The sequence below is a fragment of the Ylistrum balloti genome, unplaced genomic scaffold (genome assembly GCF_031769215.1).
Source record: "Ylistrum balloti isolate Yb309-2 unplaced genomic scaffold, AGI_CSIRO_Ybal_v1 Utg370444, whole genome shotgun sequence".
NCBI lineage: Eukaryota > Metazoa > Mollusca > Bivalvia > Pectinida > Pectinidae > Ylistrum > Ylistrum balloti.
Window position 1 is genome coordinate 276,736 of NW_026782296.1, and position 19,944 is coordinate 296,679.

At 35.1% G+C, this 19,944-nt stretch overlaps 1 protein-coding gene across 1 annotated transcript in view; it reads left to right on the plus strand.

Annotated features, from left to right (window-relative positions):
* The window catches only part of LOC132554806 (rap guanine nucleotide exchange factor 1-like), a 76,072-nt gene that overhangs the window by 44,827 nt on the left and 11,301 nt on the right, over nucleotides 1-19,944 (plus strand). Inside the window, exons 3-14 of the mRNA XM_060219116.1 lie at nucleotides 9,405-9,577; nucleotides 9,842-9,989; nucleotides 10,733-10,821; nucleotides 11,140-11,355; nucleotides 11,519-12,390; nucleotides 12,736-12,980; nucleotides 13,585-13,724; nucleotides 14,193-14,382; nucleotides 14,785-14,860; nucleotides 17,207-17,242; nucleotides 18,964-19,138; nucleotides 19,266-19,454. Of these exons, the coding sequence (XP_060075099.1) occupies nucleotides 9,405-9,577; nucleotides 9,842-9,989; nucleotides 10,733-10,821; nucleotides 11,140-11,355; nucleotides 11,519-12,390; nucleotides 12,736-12,980; nucleotides 13,585-13,724; nucleotides 14,193-14,382; nucleotides 14,785-14,860; nucleotides 17,207-17,242; nucleotides 18,964-19,138; nucleotides 19,266-19,454 (2,549 nt within the window). The remainder of the gene's footprint in view (nucleotides 1-9,404; nucleotides 9,578-9,841; nucleotides 9,990-10,732; nucleotides 10,822-11,139; nucleotides 11,356-11,518; nucleotides 12,391-12,735; nucleotides 12,981-13,584; nucleotides 13,725-14,192; nucleotides 14,383-14,784; nucleotides 14,861-17,206; nucleotides 17,243-18,963; nucleotides 19,139-19,265; nucleotides 19,455-19,944) is intronic.

Consider the following 19,944-nt stretch of genomic DNA (forward strand, 5'->3'; position numbering starts at 1 on the left):
CTGACACCCCTCCCCCACTTTTCCTTAGTAATCTCACACCTAAAGACACTCTTCATCAGAGATTGTATCCCTCTCCACAGAAACATAACTCCCCCAGCCTGGAGCCTTCCCCTTACTCTTATCTCACAGGAAAGTATAGAGTCTGGTGATAGCTACTGTTAAAAACATTAGTCATTTATGTTATAGTAGATCTGACTGGCCTTCTTTCCCTTCTCATTACAGTATATGATTTATACTGTCTATAAGTACAATGTCCTGTACTACTCTCTGTTACTGTCCTGCAGTCTGCTTTATAGACACAACATCCTGCACTACACTCTGCTATAAATTCAACCGGTTATAGAACGGAGAAGTAGTGATGGCGCTCGAAGTTATGCACTTGATGACCTTTCCATAGTTTTCTTATTTTGATATGCACACTTCCCCTTAATGAAATGGTGTAAAAGATTGGAGTGGTTTTATGGGTAAAGTGCTGTACTCTACCCTTCCAGTGACTGCTGCCTAGCAGTGCTGACAGGTATCAAGATTTATGTGTTTATCAGACTCACCAGTCTAATCAACCGAATTAGTGTGACATAAAACATACTTTGACAGAACAGCATTTAATGAATTACTCATAGTCCATGATTCCATAAATAATCCACATTGCTTACACTAGCTGTGTCTAACCAGTCCGTTTTACATTACCTTGCGCTGAGGTCACTTTTGATTAAAAACTAAATTTTTTCAGGGAACTTTGAATAACACTTTCTTTGGCTGTGCCTTTATACATTATATGCTGTGTATTGCATTTGTGTTGTATTTTTGAACTGGCAAGTGTTGTAAACCAGAAAGTAATGTCTGCTTTAGATAAAATCCATAAAAAAATCACATCATAAAAGCAACTGACTATGCTATGTTGTGATAATGAATCCAATGTGTCATGAACTTTACTTGGAACACCATGTTGATCTTAATCTGAAGGATCCCTAACTCAAAACACTCATCGATTAAAAATAATAGAGGCTTGAAAGAGTTGTAATGATGGTCAAAGTGTCTTTTATAGAAACTATCTACAGATACTGGATAATAAATAAAGGCTGATCCAACACTCCTCATGTGGAACTTTATGGTAGCTTTCTCAGAGGAATCTGTTTATAGAATTCAATAGAGTTCCTAGACAAGAAAACATTATAAAGCAAAAAGGAAACGCAACACTACAAGGCCATTTTGTGAGATTTGTCTACATGTTTCATGCAATGTGGCTGTCATAAGGACAAAATTTATTTCGGCTTACTCCAGAGGTGCAGAAATGCGGTTCAATTTTTTTAAGTTTATATGAAGATACGGTAAGCCCAGATCAGTTGTGGTCCATTCAGTACAATTCATAAAACGTGTATCTGGCCAATAAGCCACCACAAACATCAACTTCACAGCAATCCATGGCATCTGACTTGTACTAAATAAAACATCACGCAGGAAACCACAACTTGAGCTCTAAAATCAGAAATGTGTGGTATTTTTTCAGATACATTGTAGGATTCTTTTTCAGATGTTTTAAGGTGTTGATCAGTCTGTGAAGCATGTCAATACACTGTAGATATATAGATATTTTTGTCCCGTATTTTTATGTAGGAGACAGAAGTCTGTACTAAATAGCCAGTATAAGCATGCTGTAATTGGTCAGCTGTGTGATGGGGAAGTGTATCGGTATACTAGGAGAAATTCTAGTCAGTTATGGAGAAATTGTGTAGATTTACTTGCTTGTTTAAAACTCCTTCTTTTTTTATTTTCTGGTTCCAGAACAATTCTATCCAGTCATCCTTTTCGTATTAGGATGAAATGAAGTATTCTACAATGTTGATTAATGGTTGAGTCCCACTAGCTTCACTCTTGAAGCCATCGGCAAAACGCAGGCAATAATGATGGTATTGATCTGACTGTGTTCCGACTATTAATAATTTTACAAGGGCACCTGATACAGGAGGAATTGCTGATAATGCTCAGGTCTTTCTCAATGGGATGACATCATATACAAGACCCTCAAATCATTGCCGATCAATTCAATCTGGGCTCTTTCTTCTGGATTATATGACATCATTCAACACAAAAATCAATGTTGATCAAGTATTCGCTCATAGTCAGTAACAAAGGATAAACCTCACAATTAGATTAACAGATAACATTGGTAAGAAAAACATTTGCACAATGAGAAATATCAACTAACACGATTGACTTTGTTCAAGTAATAAACTTATTTTTTTACTGAAAATAAGATATTAGAAATAAAAATCATACTTCTCATTAACCTTCCTCAAGGATAATGGTGTCGTGAAATTTTGTCTTAGGCTCTTCATTGTCACCAAACTCTTGGGACCATTTTATGACAATCATCCAATAGAACTTCACCAGCTAATAAAGGGATACTACAGGATTTAATTGGCCCACGTCACATTTCTAGGTAGAGGAACACATTTCTTGGATGTTACCTAGTAACCAAGTGAGAAATGTTCACCCTAAGAAACCTTAAATTATACAGATAGGACATGAAATTGATGTACAATATTTGTTTAATAGATTGGCATGGTAATGCAATACTTCTACTAAAGATCACGCTATATAGATATTGCAAATTACTTCAGGAAAAAAAAGAAAGAAAAATAATAAAACAGTTGTGAAAACAATTTATTTTAAGTATTTTTCTGTTGATTCATAATAAGCTTTACTTCCGTGTTTTTTCCGAACTTTTAGTGGAAAAGATATGTTTACAATGGTGCAATGTCAGCAAAACCCAGTGGTTTCTACATAGCTTGGAATTCTCTGGAACACATGCTAAAATAATTGGCCAAATTTTCACAGCCTGTCATCTTTTGTAGTTTATTCAGTTGTGAAAGACCAGAATTAATGGTGAGAAGGAAATCTGTATATCACAAGAAGGGGCAAAATTATCTGTATTACAAATAAGCTGATTTTAAAAGTACATGTTTCTAATATATAATGGATGCTTGGAGACAGTTGTCTGGAACATAGTGTTATTACCTTGTGTTGAGATACAAACGATCATGAATATTTCAAGGGATTTATTTTATGTCATGAGTAAAATCCTTTTTACTGTTTACCAAGGAACAGATTAAATAGAATACGTACATGTACACTTACTTAGGTCTTATGAGTTTGGGGAAAACATTCAACAGATTGGTCAAATGGTGCAACAAATCAAATCTCTAAAATATGTGGTGACTGTTTCTGTGTGTTGTATATTTCAGAAAAATAATTCCTATTATTTGTGTGGTATAATTGTAAAAAGAATAAAGATTATCATTTAAATGTATTTCTTACATTTATTAAAGTTATTTCTGAATATATCTGTAATCTTAATACCTTATGTTGCTGTGTTTGTCTCCATATTAATGCAGGCTTAAATCTGTACATATGGACCTTCCTGATACAGACACTAGAAGTCGTGGAGGCTGGGGAGGGTCCCACACTTTATTGAACGCCTATTGATCTGTTGCATGGCAGAGTGAGCTAACTTTGAGCTGAGTGGCTTGGAGAACAGAGCCAAATTGAATCGGATGCCATTAACTTGACGGCATCATGATCTGTATATACTTTGGGGGTGTGTATATGCTTTTAAAGCTAGAGTTGGAGAAGTCAGATGTAAATTTTCTACATATCTGATGGCACAAAAATGTATGGATTTCACTTTTATTTCGGACCTATAAAGGCTATGCTGAAGTTATAGAAATAAGGCTTTTACTTTGTGTGTAGCTGTTATCTTAAACAAATTCTGAATTGCAGTACTAATGTTTTGGCGTTTGACTTTTGCCAACATAACTTGTTACATCTACCGTACCGTCAATGCTTCAGTGATGTTATTGATTTAGTTCACAAGAATTCCTGCCAGGAAAATGAGGAAATAAAAGTTTTTGTCGAGAAGCATATCATTTTATGGAATTCCTAAAAGGGAAACAGTTGTAAATTGTTCATGAAAGATGTAGAATAGAAATCTTTCAATTGTTATAAAACTTTCTGAAAATACTTGCAATATTTGGTCTTATAACACCAAATACTTTCTCTGGCCAACCAGACAAGTCCTTTACCTAATCTGTTTCCTTATAACAGTTGTCCCGCTTATCCAGTTTTCACCATTTCTGTTTTCCTTGTTTACACAGAATTTCATTTCTTCCTGTAAAAGTAAAATGTTTCAATTACCTATATACTTTTCTTCTCAATTTATCTTCAATATTTCTTCTTAAAAAGGAAATTTAAAGTGTTAACAGGTACAACTCAGCAAACAGATTGATATGATTGGAAAGGAAAACAAATTTGTAAAATATGAACTTGGTACTCTTGAATTACAGAGTTCTTTCCCTTTCTTAATGTTTCATTCTGTAACTGCACTCTGGTTTCAGGTGTTGTATAGAATTGATGTATTACCATGTAATTGCTGTGTTATTAGTGAATTAACACGTTTAATATATGACCTTTTGTGGAATCAGGAGATATGTTGATTACATTAATTATTGTTTATCAATTTCGATGTAGTTTCTTTTTTGATTCAGAGAAATGTTGTTAACCTGATTGGCACTTGAAGCTACTATAATTTCTATTTGGAATTAAGTTTGTTTATATGGATAGGGAGGCTTTTAGCCTTTACTCTATATCTGTGGTATTGTATTAAATTCCATCACATTGGAGGAAATAGATAAAAAACTCTCTAAACCAAAAAAATCTTTAAATAAATCTCCTATAAATCTGAACCTCACACAAGAGCCTCTATCTTTGTAAAACAACCCAAACAATAGCCAGTTTTGACATATGGCATGCCTTCTATCCCTAACTTCTCTGTCTGTTCCTCTCCAAAAACAATGAGTAAAATAAGGAAGAGACTTCAGTGTAGACACAACAGTGCCGGTACCAGCTGGTAAAATGTCTGTTGCTGGCACATGTGCTACTAATAATTTACCATCTCTACACTGTATCTATCTGTCTGTCATCATAACTCAATCAGCCTCCAACAGCCAAGCTACAAAAACAGCAATGTCACCTCCACAAAAGCCACCTGGACAAAAAGTATTACCAAGTGATGTAATGTAAGCCCCTTGGGGGGCTAGTTATAACAACGCTTTTGTCTGCCTGGTTGACATATCATACCATGACTTACTACCAGGGACAGGCACTCCTGTCATACTGGTTCCCTTTGTCAATGAACTGAAGCATTTTTGTCCATATCTAATGCCAAAAGTTAGACTGACTTCATGATCAAAGGTTTATATTTTTTAATTTTCTAAAATATATATTATGAGGGTATCTTTGTCAGATGTGTGAAGAGTAAAGTATCATCATGCTTTACATTAAAAAGTAACATCCAACGGAACACACCACCAGTAAATATAATTCTAGTATAGAGCTTGAAAACAACTCTTAAATTTACTGATTTACTTCAATAAGCTTTAAACTATTAATATTTCATAATATTCATTTAAAATATAAAACAACGTATCACAAGAAAGGCAAATATGATATTTGAAGTATTTTATCCCCACAAGTTTCTAGATTTATGCTGGACATTTGAAGTGTTCCGTTTAAGTAAGGTGTAATTTGATAATTTGATATTGACTCATGAAAATTTTTCTCTGCCAAAGTATTGATCAAATTCTTTGATATGTTTTGAGTATGGTGAGATGTTCTTTCATGTTGGCCTCAGAAACAAGCACTTAGGTGAATTTGATTTGGAGATCATGTATTGGTATAAAACCAACAAAACCACAAACAAAAATAAAGGGAAATGTGTAGATTAGTAGGGTATTTTAAGATAAGAACATGTGTGTTGCATTACATACATAATTGATGGCAAAAGATGTGCTCCAGATAGCTCGCCTTTGAGTGCTTTGAAACTAACAAGGAAACGGAGGCTGTAACCAGTATCTTGTATAGACATAGTGTCAGGTGCTACTGTACATGTCTCAATTTTCAATTTTTATAACAGATAGGTAATTTATTTCACATTTTGCATGGTGTTGGGAGAGAAAAGGTTGTCATTGCAGGAGGTAGGGGGAATCCACAAGATAAATAGAATGACTGACTTTATGAAATTCTTATGAAGTGTAGGGATAATTGTGTTTGAGGATTGTAGGTGTACATGGTAGAGAAAGAGTGAAATAAAGTTGGGTGAATTTTGCTTCAAACAGGTTATTAAAACACTTAATAACTGTAACTTTTTTGTCTTTCGAGAAGATGATACATGAATGTGGAACCTCAGTAAATACTAGTTGCAATATACTGTTCGGCTGGAGAGATCTTTTCTTTAACTCGATTGGTTGAGTAGAAGACTATTAAACCAGAGCTAGGTGCTGGGTTTGAATCCAAGCAGAGGTTTTTAAGTATATAATGACCTTTTTTTTATAGTAGTATTACCTGATATATGTGCATTATACAAGTATACATTGATGACATACACAAACTTCTGGTAGATTGACATACCATATACAGCTGTTATGTATATTACATAATATGGTTAGATAAATCCTGTCAGAAAGACAAGAAAGTCCACAGAAGCCTTCTCCATATGGCTGTTAAAATATACATGTATGCATGTAATCTGTGTAAATATACATGTATACATGTAATCTGTTAAAATATACATGTATACATGCAATCCCTTTTTACAGAAAACCCTAATCACATATTGTTGTACAACCTATTTTTGTTTAGTTTATATATAAAAACACTAAACATTGTAATGAAATGTATTCATTACCTTCGGTTTAACAACATTCATACGGTCTATCTCAGATTTTCTTCCACTGCCTTCCATAATTCTACTCATCATCCTATAGTTCATTTGATATCAAGTTCAAGGCTGTGTACAAAACAATACAAGATTAATGATCTTTTGTCTTGATTTATTTTCTTGAACTGTCAATTTACCAATGGAGTACTGATCTACCTCAATTACATGGGATTCTTATACTTTACCACAGGAATCATGTGGAATATAGAGGATAATGAATATTAAGAGTTTTAATGAATCATAGACATTCACTTCCAAAACCTGTTTACTTTTCCTATTTCGTACAGTGGTAGATGAATGTTTTGTCAGATTCGATAAATGGACACCTTTGTTACCTTCTTTTCCAAGAACAGTGAACATTAATATGATTATTTGTTTATGGACTGTATTGAAGCTTAATTCACGAGCAAAAGGAAAAAAAAGATGAAAAAAAAATTTTGAAACTGGTTGAATTTCTGGTTTACAGTATCTTTGTTAAATTTCATGAATCTTTCAACAGACTATATATACATACTCATTTGAAAATAATTTGCCCTTCTGTTGGTAGATTTGCATCAAGTTTAGAACAAAATAGTTTACAATTCTGTGGAAAAAACCTTAGCAGTTCTTTGGATTTCACATCTAAATTCATCACTTTTCTGTTGTCTTATAACAAAGCAAGGAATTTATTTTCTGTGGACATTATCATACATCTTATTGATTGAATAAGTTGCTTTAATCTTTTGATTATGTTTCCATTTCTTTATAATAACAAGTCTACTTTCTTTTACCTTCATCAGTTACTTTGATGTATTGAGGGCTTTTTCTGATGTTAAATACAAAGAGTTTGTTCAAAATTAGGGGACTGTGGCAGCTCATGGTATTTCCTTGTTTTGAAGTTGAATATTTAGAGATCAACTTGTACATAGTGTCAATCTTAATGATATTTTTTATTTTTTAGAATCAAGACATGTTAATGATGGTTACTGTTTTCTTCAAGCACACATTTATTGGTTCTTTTTAGTGCAAATGTACCATGCCATCTGTATATCCAGTAGAGAGAAGTGTTGACTAATGGTAGTTCAGTATTTTTATCACCCAGCGGTACCAATAGATTGCAAGTCTGTTGAACACATATTTCTGTAAAAAGCATTTTTATTTATCAGTTTGTTTGCACATGGAAACACAGCTAACGTCAGACAAATGATGGCTCCAAACAGCTTATATGAGATGGGAGATGATCATAACATGTGCACTGTTCACAACCTGCACTGGTATAATGCAGTGATAGCTGGTATTATCAGAAAGCTGTAGAGGCATAGATACAACCCAACATTTAGTAGATAGTAGTTATACTCATACCGAAGAGAACTCCTTTTTCTTGTAGAAATTATATTTTCATTTTAGCTGTGTGAATTTCATATTTGATAATAACTGTTTATATTTACAATATTAAACCTGGAACTAGAAGTTTATATCACATCTCATATGTGTGTTCTGTCTTTATTGATATTGAACTAACAGAAAAGATTTGGTAGGTAAGATATTATCAAATAAATGTTTAGTTTTTGTCTCACGTGAGACCCAGTTGCAAAGGTAGACAAAGGCATTGCTCTTCTGCCAGTCACATCAACATTTGTATTAATCTCAAAATTGTTCACTTATATTACAAGTACTATCATCACAAAACCTGCTTGATAGTAATCTATAAGCAATGCAAGAGCATCTAGGTACATGTTTTTAACGAAAGTTTTAATATATTAATTGGACTTTGTTAATGTATTGTGCTATGTTAAAAGATTTGCTTTGAAGTCCACAAAGAGCTTTATATCTCTGTAAGAACATATTTATAGAATCCTCCAAACACAAATTTCAGATTTGGAATTCCAACTTAAGTTTATCATTCACTAAGTTTTCTGTTCCAACTTTGTGTTGGGCTTCATTTCGCTCGGTGTACATAGGCTGTTAAAACCAGCCCTGTAATATACATGTTATCAGTGTATGGCCGTTCTAACACATTTTTCAGATTTTGAATTTTTATCTACAGTTTACCGTTGATTAGACTTCATTAATTTATTGCCCCCATGTTAAAGATTTCCTGTCAGTTTGTTTAATCCTGATGATGTGGAGAAGTGGTGACTAATGAGACATAATGATATGTAATTCATATTGTGGAATATATAAAAAGAAATCACCATTTATTGATTGTTATTCTTACATTTCCTTAAATAGACATGTATTTACACTGTGTATTATTATATAGACCTGACCAGCGGTGGATGCATGATATCGATTTTACCAGACCAGGGCACATGACCTTTTCATATGGTAGATTATGGGCTTTAAAACAGAATTGCAAATATGGGCTCGGGCATTTTTCATCATTGTTGCCAGCAAAAAGTGTCGTTACATGTTGTCACATCATTAACAATGTGTATTAACCCATGTTGGCTTGAATTTCCAGCCAATTTATCATCCAGTAAAAAAAATTGCATTGGGGCATTTGATATATATTAGAGTTATCCCCCTTGTAATTTGGGCAGATATGGTAATGGATGTTGAAAAGATGACACCACTCATTAACTTGAACTATTGATGATAGGTAATGTGATCAGTTGTTTAATCAATGTATGTTGTTTGTGTATTTCAGGACTCGGACAAGCTACAAGAGGAAGTCAACAAAGTATACAGGTCACTTAAGTATATTCGGGCCGTAGTAGACAATGAAAAGCTACAGGTTATCCCAAGCACAGCGACTGTTGTCCTGGAAACAGTCATGGATGTATTCACTCTCCTCAACAACTTCTTCCTCACAAAAGACAGGTAACATATGAAAGTCTTCACATTTCAAAGCAAGCATTATAGTAATTTAGTAACTCCTCACATGGAGATGCAGAGAGAATATTTCATGGCAGCCTTACATCTATATATTAGTCTATCAATGCAGAAAAAATCAGCATGATAAAGAGAAAACCTTTAACAGTTTACAATCTACTTATAAAGTGTCATCTGCCTATCATGCATGTCATGTTTACTTTTGATATATTTATATATTTATTGTGTATTCATTGTGGTATGTTTCTGTAGTTCCACAATGATGTCACGGCACAACAAGGTCTGCCAGTGTTTGGCACGCTTTATACAATGGGCGGACGACATTTTACTCAATGGGAAGAAGGTGCTTAACAAGGAGGCAGCACATGAAGTCATCACTGCTTTGTCAGATGGTGTTGAGGTAGGTAATGAGGAGTGTCACACAAGGTCATCACTGCTTTGTCAGATGGTGTCGAGGTAGGTAATGAGGAGTGTCACACAAGGTCATCAGTGCTTTGTCAGATGGTGTTGAGGTAGGTAATGAGGAGGGTCACACAACAAGATCATCAGTGCTTTGTCAGATGGTGTTGAGGTAGGTAATGAGGAGTGTCACACAAGGTCATCAGTGCTTTGTCAGATGGTGTTGAGGTAGGTAATGAGGAGTGTCACACAAGGTCATCAGTGCTTTGTCAGATGGTGTTGAGGTAGGTAATGAGGAGTGTCACACAAGGTCATCAGTGCTTTGTCAGATGGTGTTGAGGTAGGTAATGAGGAGGGGCAGTGTCATCACAGCACCTATAGATATCAGATGAAAGGAAGCAAGCTTGAGAAGGGGTTAGGGAAAGGGGAAATTGAGAGCAACTTCGTCAGTAATAAGTTTAAGGTAGGGAATTTACTATAAAGATAATATTATCTGAGTCACACTATGATTAGAAGTTGCATATCCTTATTTTTAGTTCTCTGTCAATTATGGTTTTAGAGGATGCTGGATTTTCTTACGGAAGCCTGTTTTTTTTTAAATAGGAGTTTTATGTTAATATATTATTTAAAAAAAATCTTTCTGAGACATTTTGAATGTAATTCTTTTTGAGCAAAATATCTAGGTTCAAGGACATGCCTACTAACATTCCCTATATTTAAATATTGGTTAATTCTTGTCTCTAGGAGCTTAAGCAGATCAGCCTGGACAAACTACATGACAAGAAGTTAAACCCTCGAGTTACTGACCAGATCTATGGTTCTCTAGCAGACAGGTAAAGGCAACCAATTATTTTTACCTTTACTGTGTGTGATAACTAGATACCTTCCGTAGGAGTCACCACCCTTAGTGATGAGTAGGGTCAGAATAGTGTTATCATAATGAATGGTATGGAAGAGCATTTAAAATCTCCTCCATGTTGTTTGATTGAAAATGGAGTAAAGTTATCTGTTACAAATGCCTGTGGTAGAATTTGCATATCCTTTTTAAGGCAAGAAAAATTCTTGTTAACATTCCAGAGATAAACCATCAATCAAACTTGCATATTCTGGTTTAGATAACTTCCAATATATTTTTTTATGATTTGACACAGCAACAAGAGGTCATCACTTCCTGAGATACCTCTGACTCCAAGGGAAAAGGAGATCCTGGAACACACCAGTGAGATGGGTATATATGATAACACGCCTTTCACAACTTCACGCTCCAGTGACAGCATCAGTAGCAATCACCGTGACCTGATGATGAGAAAAGAAGTATCTCCGCCCCCAAAACCCCCACTTCCCAAAGATCAGGCTGTGATACATAGGTAAGTCACAGGAAGATTTAGATCCCATGGTTGGATGCAGATTAAGAAAAAAAAAAAAACCATGATTTTTATCATGAAAAATTTGATTGAAGTATTTTTCAACTGATGTAAATAAAAAATGAATGATTTGAATTACTGAAATATTGATGTTTTCTATTTATAGATTGGTCCAACAGCGGTCACATGAGAGCCTGCCCCCTGGTGGCGACGGTGATGTCTCTCCACCTCCACTACCAAATAAAGAAAACAGAAGATCTCTTACTAACACGTTAGAAATCCTATCTGGAATGCCAAATCCATTGGGCCATGTGAGTCCAAACCAATCTCCACATACAAGTGTGATTTACACAAACACACCCTCAGAACTCTTATCCAGTTTGGGGCATACTACCCTCAGTAACCAGTCAGATCAGAGCATATCCCCTCTCAGCCGGTCACCAGGGAGCAGTATTGGGTCTGGTCTGAACCGTTCATCAGAGGACCTACTGGACTCTACGAGCCAAAATAGCAGTCGTACAAATAGCTTTTCCAGGACTTCTTCAGAAGCTAGGATAGGCAGTTCCTTTAGTTCAAGTACTATGAGTAAAAGTTCATCACAATCAGATGGAACTGTAGATCAGATTAATCAGTTAACAAAAGAAATTAATCGCCTGACATCTGATATTGCAATTATGACCAAAAAGAATGGAAACCAGGGTGAAAGTAGTGAAGGGCAGGAACCACCGACATTGCCCAAGAAATTAAGTCGTCTGCCCTCCCAATATGATAACATGAATGAGAGCGCCCTTCATATGACGACTGGCTCTGCAGGCAGCAGTCGGGTTGTTTCTTATGAGGCACGGATGTCATCATCTTCAACAAGTAGTTCCCAGTCATTTGCAGGGTTTCAGATGCAGAAGTCCAACACTATATCTTTTACACAGCGTACCAGCTCCCAGGAGACATACTCTAGCTCGGAAACATTCTCTAGTGCCAGTCACTCTAGTCTGGAGAGTCTACCTAAACCACCACCGCTACCACCGAAGAAACGTCACAGTATGTTTCAAATTCATTTACTTAAACTTAACGGCTAAGTTGAAAGAACTAAAATGGGACTAAACTGTTACAAACCAAAGAATAATTATGTATGTCTGCCTTATTCAAATTATTAAACTATGCTTTCAATTTCTCTCCAAAATAACTTCGAGCACTTTTGCTAAAATTTATCATATGAACCATGTCACTAACACCAAAGATTGTCGAGTGGTGATTATGGTAAGTTTGATACCAGTCAATTGAAATGCATTTAAAGTTCTAAGACTGTAAAGCAACGACTTTTTGGGGGTTTTTGGGTTTTTGTTTTTTTTTTTTTGTAATTCATGTGTTAACTTTGTGTTGCAGTACAAGCCTACATGCAGACATTCGGGAATTATACCCAACCCAGTGCAATAACAGACTGTGTATACTCGCGCCACTCAATCAACTTTTACGAGTCACAGTGGCATAACCACCAGATGGAGTTACAGCCACAGATGTATCCACGCTCAAATACGATCAGTGTCATCTCTGACCTCAGCTCCGACTCTTCCTTCAGTGGAAGTGCCCCAAACAGTCCAATGATCCCTCCCCTCCCCACAAAACTCAGGGTAAGTCAGATCTTCACAATCCAATGATCCTTCCCCTTCTCATAAAACGAAACCTTTAACCATATATTGACCCCTCCCCTCAGAATTTGGATTAAGGTCAACCTTCAGCAGTGATCAGTCCCCTTCTCACAAAACAAAACCTTCAACAATATATTGACCCCTCCCCTCAGAATTTGGATTACTGTCAACCTTCAGCAATGATCACTCCCCTTCTGACAAAATTTTGGGTAATTCCAACCTTTTGTAATACAATGATACCTCCCCTTACTGCAAAACTTAGGGTAAAGTAAAACAAAAATCAACAATCCAATGAGATCCCCCCACTTCCCACCTTTCTCCACACACCAAAATGATATTTAAAAAATATAGACAATAGGTCCCTTTCCAGAAAAGACAAGAATAAGTTAGATAGTTACCATCCATAAGTATTCATCCTTAAAACACATACAGAGCAAAATTCTAAATCTCATTTTGGTTTGTATTTGTTTTTCTGTTTTCAAGAAAGTAATATCAATGAAGTCCTGTCACACATCGAGTATTGAATATATAGCACATGCATCAGTCAGCTGCAATGTCTTGAACATGTTTTGATTATTCTATACAGGATAATATTAACCGTGATAGTCAGCTGTCCACAAATTCCAGCCAATCCGACTTCTCTGCCCAAGAGTTTCCAGTGGAAGTATCACGAGAGAAGGCTGCCAGTTTGATAGAGGGACCAACACAAGGATCTTCCTCGGATGTGTAAGTAAATCACAGTAAAATACATTTTTATCTTTCAGCTATTGTCTAATCTATACCATGTTAATGGGGTAAGGTTTTGCTTTAACCAGAGTTTGAATTAAAAGTGGCCAGTTTAGATAGGAGATGATACATCACCCATTATTGTGTTTGCAATAACAGATTTTTTGATTTTACATCTTAAAAAGATATATTTTATATTAGATAGGTTACTGTTTGTGTGGAGATCATTAAAATCCTAGGAATATTATTTATCAAAACATTCAATTAAGTCTTTGTGTTATTTCAATGTGTAAAAGTGTACAAGAAAGGTCTTATTTTTTTTGCTTATAAAGAAAGTAAATGTATATTGCCTTTGTTTAAAAAAATATGGGTAAGTCAATTGGTAAGTCAATTAGTATTTATATTACTGTATGTAAAGTATATAAAGTAATTGTGTTGAGATGCTTTGAAAAACTTGTGTTTCCATAGTGAGCCAAAACGGTCATCAGCCCCTCCAGGACAGATACCAACCAAGGATATTTTGGCTTTAGCCTCGGTTGACCTCCCAACCATCACTACTACAAAACCTGAGATCCAGCGGGATGCAGACTCTGACTTCGCAGAGATCAACCCACTTGATGATGTTGACGTGTCTGATCAGCTTATCAAGAAAAAAGAAGTGAGAGAAAATAAAGGTTTTATTATGTAAAACTATACGAGCTATGCTGTGAAAACCCCAAACAGTTGATAGAATTTTCATTCCTTGTTTTATATTGTGGCATTTCAGTTACTTACTATCTGTTTTATTTTTATTCACAAAAATGCAAGATCGACATCATAGTAGCTGATTGTGATATCCAGAATATCTGGATTGATGTGTTCAATGTATCGATGGACATGTATACCTTTGTTTGTGAAGACGATAAGATTTTTTCTGTGAAGTTTATGATCAGACAAATTTTACAAAAAAAAGGAGACTGCATGGAATTTGACTTTTTCAAACCTTTTTCAGACATATTTCTGCAGACTGCTTAGTTCATTAATGAACGTGTTATAATACATAAATTTTCTTTGTTGATAGAAGGAGGATGGCCCAGAAATACGTGGTGGGTCAGTAGATGCTTTAGTTGTCCATGCCTCAGCTGCTGGCAAGTCAGGTATGTGTCTCACATCCTGTTATAAAAAGCTTTGAGCCTATAGCGACTACAGATACACAACAGAAATATTTACCAATTTCACTTAATTTGCTGAAATTACATGTTTCTGTTTTGATCCTCAACTTTTAGAATAGATTGTAAAACACTTGTCAGATACTTGTTGTAAGCTCCAGTGTAAATAGTTTCCCTCTCCACTCCAGTGATGTTTTATAGACCATCCCTGATAAATCTCATGAAAAACTACCCCAGAAAACTCCCTGTAGACTTCTTCACACAATGCAACTAGACTGCCATAGACAAATTAACTATAGACTGACTTAGACACAATTCCTGTTGAGTGACCCAGACATATTTTCTGGAGATTTACCTAGATATATTTCTCTTAAACTGATCCAGACACATTTCCTGTAGACTGACCCAGACACATATTCTGCAGGCTAAATACAGACATATCACCTTCAGACTGACACAGACACATGTCATTTAGGCTGACACAGACACATGTCATTTAGGCTGACCCAGACACATTTCTGGCGACTGGCCTAGACATATCTCCTGTATGCTGATCCAGACACATTTCTGTAGATTGACCCAGACACATCTCATGTAGACTGAGCCAGACACATATCCTGCAGACTAAATACAGACATATCACCTTCAGACTGACACAGACACATGTCATTTAGGCTGACCCAGAAACATTTCTGGAAACTGATCCAGACACATTTCCTGTAGACTGACCCAGACACATCTCATGTAGACTGATCCGGACACATTTCTGTAGACTGACCCAGACACACTTCTGTAGACTGACCCAGGCACATTTCTGTAGACTGACCCAGGCAAATCTTCGTGTAGACTGTTAGACAAGTCTCCTGTGAATTGTTCCAGACAATGTTTTCTTTAGATGACCTGCGTCTGATGGCACCTTGTTGCCCCTAATTAGCTCACATTCCTCTGTCTGTCAATGTGGGTGTTGACCAGTTGATCCATGTAACATCGAACATTTCATCTCTCATGTAACGACAGCTGTTTAATCCCTTTAGAAGTAACCTAGTTAATTTATCATATTTACTTAATGGTCACTAACTTGATCACCTTAAACTGTCCAACCATAACTTTAGATTAGTCCAGTTATTCCTACATTTACCAGTAACTATTCAACTGGTGTCATTCAATTTCTGTAATAACTGCAGTGTTAGAGAAGACACAATTATCCGTCAGTTAATTGACTATTTTAATTGGTGATGTTTTAATTTGTCTCTTTTTTCTTATATATTGCTGTAATATATTGCAACCTGAATGCTTACATTTAGAAAGTTATATTCTGGGTTAAGGGTTTGTATGGCTATGTTATATATCTGTACCAGGACATCTGTTATATGCTACTGCTGTCCTTTAAATCCTAGATGATTCTTTATAACTTCTGCTTTCATTAGTTACCTGGAAAAATCACAAAAGTTTGAGCATTTAAGCATTTATTGATATTTTATCTACATGCTGATTATGTATCGCTTTGAATAAATTGAAAAATGATTGATGTAGTAAATAGACTACTCCTTAACTCATCGCTTTTAGTTTCAACCAAAACTTCTCAGTAACTGACCTCTGTTATAGATCAGTTCCTGGTGTACCATCCCTCCTTGGAGTTCTTTTCCTTAAAAGATTGTTTACTTGTAGTAAGAAATGTCAAACAGATTATCTTGTCACAAAAACAACTTATCATTTGTCAAGTAGTGCAAGATGAGCAATATTAAGGCCCAATGATTCTTTATTTAGAATATTTTTATTAGTTTTTATTGGTAATCAAGAGTTACATAATGATAAACGTACGCCTTCACTAATATAAATGTTCAATTTCATCATTAGTAATTCATTGCAATTATTACTAATAATTTAATCAAAACATGAATAACATTTCACACTTATGCTTAAGCTTGTAGAACCATATCGAAAATCATCAGATACCTGAACAGCATCAGGAATAAAGTCGTCAAGATGTAGGGATATTTTAAAAGTTTTTTGTGTCGTGGATAGATCAATGAAAATGTCTAGGACATATCATTTAGTAAAAAAAAATGTATAAACTATGTACACAGGACAGTTTAATGCTGAACTGTCCTTCACTAAGGATATAAGATTTATTTGTTATAGGTTCTGTCATAAAGTCTGGTTGATCTTGATTTAGGTCATAGCAGTAACAAGTATGACTAAATTTCAGCACAGTAATGATGCCAAAATTAACATAGAAATACTTAGTATTAAAACTTTTGGAAACATGGAAATGTGTTTTGAATCTTGATTTAGAAATCCGTTAATTTTGTTTCTTAACATTTCCCCTCTAAGGGTCGGACACTGATTTGGCTTCATGTAATCAGGAAGGTGAGTGGTTAGAAAGTGTCATGTTACATATCTATTTGGCCAATCACATTTGTTGTACCATCGTGTGTCATAAATGTTTCCCCACTTAAACTCACTTTGAAACTCGCTTTAATCATTAAGATACATACTCATAGTGTTGAATTGTTCAGTCCTTTCAGTTCTTTTCATTTCTGATCAAAATATACATATTTACATGATTTTGTATATATATATTTTTTTGTCAGCGTTTTAGTGTTTTAATGAAAATTTAAGCAAGTAGAAGTGATATTAGGTGGGGAAACATTCTATGTGTATATATTCCTCTAGTGCAAACATTGAACTCAGTGTGCATGTTTGTATCATTAAAATGTGTGTTCCTATGTGTACATATAGCGCGATCATTCAAGCACATTTGTATATATGTATGTGTGTCTCTTTATGTACACATAGCATTTGTCTTTCCTTGTCTTACACATTTATCACACACAAGCACACATTTTAATCACATATTCTCGTAATCGCATGATATTAATATATTGTTGAAAAGTTTCTTACAGCTACAATTAGTATTATGAAAATACTTCATACATGTGTTTTTTCTCTCCTGTAATAGTTTTTTCTATTTATATCATAGTTTATGTATATTTTACTCTAAACCTTTGAACTTTTTAACATTTGAACTTTTAAGGATTACCTTTTCCAAAGCCTCTTGTGTATGATCGCACTTTGATGCCTGATGTATTTGAGAAATTTGGGGTTGTGTAGTAAGGGTCCTGATGACTATTATAATTCCCATCTAAAAAGTTCAGTCAGTCATTCAGTAGTCAGTATTTCAAAACTAAATTGGATATAAACATGAATGATATTCCATACGGTTACAAAAACGTTTTGCAAAAAGATTGGATTTGCCTATTTACATCAAACTTTTCTTACTGGATTGATATAGCAAGGTAACCTGATTATATTCAGATTTGTCAAAGTTCTATTTATAAATCCAGACTTGATTATTGATAATGTTTCCTTTTTATGTCACTATAATTGATATGGGAGTTATTTGCCCTTTCTATATAATGTTGAAACGATATTAGAATGATTTGCTTTTTATTAAAAACAGTGTATTGGATATGTAAAGATTGATTTTGTGCCCGTTGTCTCGCGTTAAAAAGCCTGCTGCATGGACCTGGTGATGGCTATAGAGAGTAGAAAATCTATCATGTATATAGAAACTTTCAACTCTAGGTGGTTCGAGATATTTTGATATTTATATATATTTATATGCATGTGTTGGATGTTTTTCCTGCTGGTAATTAGCGGTCAGTCTGGTCTTTGTTACTTCTATATTACACACTGTGTCTATAATCATCTGGATAAAAATGATACTGTTTATTTACAAAATTGTTAGATAACGTTAAACTTTCCTGTTAACATATTTCTTACACTTTGTAGACAAAACAAAAAATATTTATTAATCAAAATGTATCAATATTTTCTCCAATTAACCTGATTTAGGGAGAGAAGTGCATTTAGTAGTGTTTTTATATAAACATCATACCTATGCAGGGACATTGGTATATATTGGTGCAAGGTATCAATGTATGGTATATGGTGCTTGCGGACTCTGAAATATATTAAAGTCATTTCAAACTAAGCATGTCTTTTATAGATGTGACAGCATAAAGTCTACATTTGAATTTAAACAATATTAACAAAATATTTTGACAGAGTTGTGTGCTCTTTTACAGAATTTATGTACCAAGAGGCATTCCTGACTACCTACCGGACATTCATCTTACCCCGTGATCTCATTGACAAAGTCCTATACAGATTCAACAAGTTTCAGCGAGCTGGGGACAACAAAAAGAAGCGACTTGCACGCAATGGGTTTTCCCTACTTGTCCGAATCATCGATGAACTTAGGTGGGTGGTAATTTTCAAGATTTTAACAGAATTTTTCATAAGCTTATGAATGAATGTTTTGTACTGTTAGTCATTTACAAGAATACTATGTGATGGATGATATTAATGAAATTACCTTCTCTGACAGTCATGCAGAGTTAGAAGACCAGATCATACAGAAAATGATGGAACTGGTGTTTGAACTCCTGTGTCAGGGTAACCTGATGCTGGCCCGCATCCTCAGGAAGAAGATCATTGAAAAGTGTGAGGCAAAGAAAGCTCACAGTGAGGTCGCTCAGACCATGAACATCACTTCCTCCATATCTCTGGCCTCTAGGTAGGTATCATCTTTAAGGTGAGGTTACTAGATCATGAACATCATCTCTCCTATATCTTTGGCCTCTAGGTAGGTACATTTATCACCGTCAAGGAGAGGTCACTCACATCATAAACATTATCTCCTTTATGTCTCTTACTCGTAGGTAGATATGTGCATCATCATCAAGGGGAGATCACTCAGGCTGTTAACATCACCTCCTTTATATCTCTTACTACTATGTAGATATGTGTAACATCATCAAGGGGAGATCACTCAGGCTGTTAACATCACCTCCTTTATATCTCTTACTACTATGTAGATATGTATATCATCATCAAGCGGAGATCACTCAGGCTGTTAACATCACGTCCTTTATATCTCTTACTACTAGGTAGATATGTGTATCATCATCAAGGGGAGATCACTCAGGCTGTTAACATCACCTTTTGCATCAATGGGAGTTCACTCAGCTCATGAACATCTCTTCAGCTATATATCAGGATTCAAG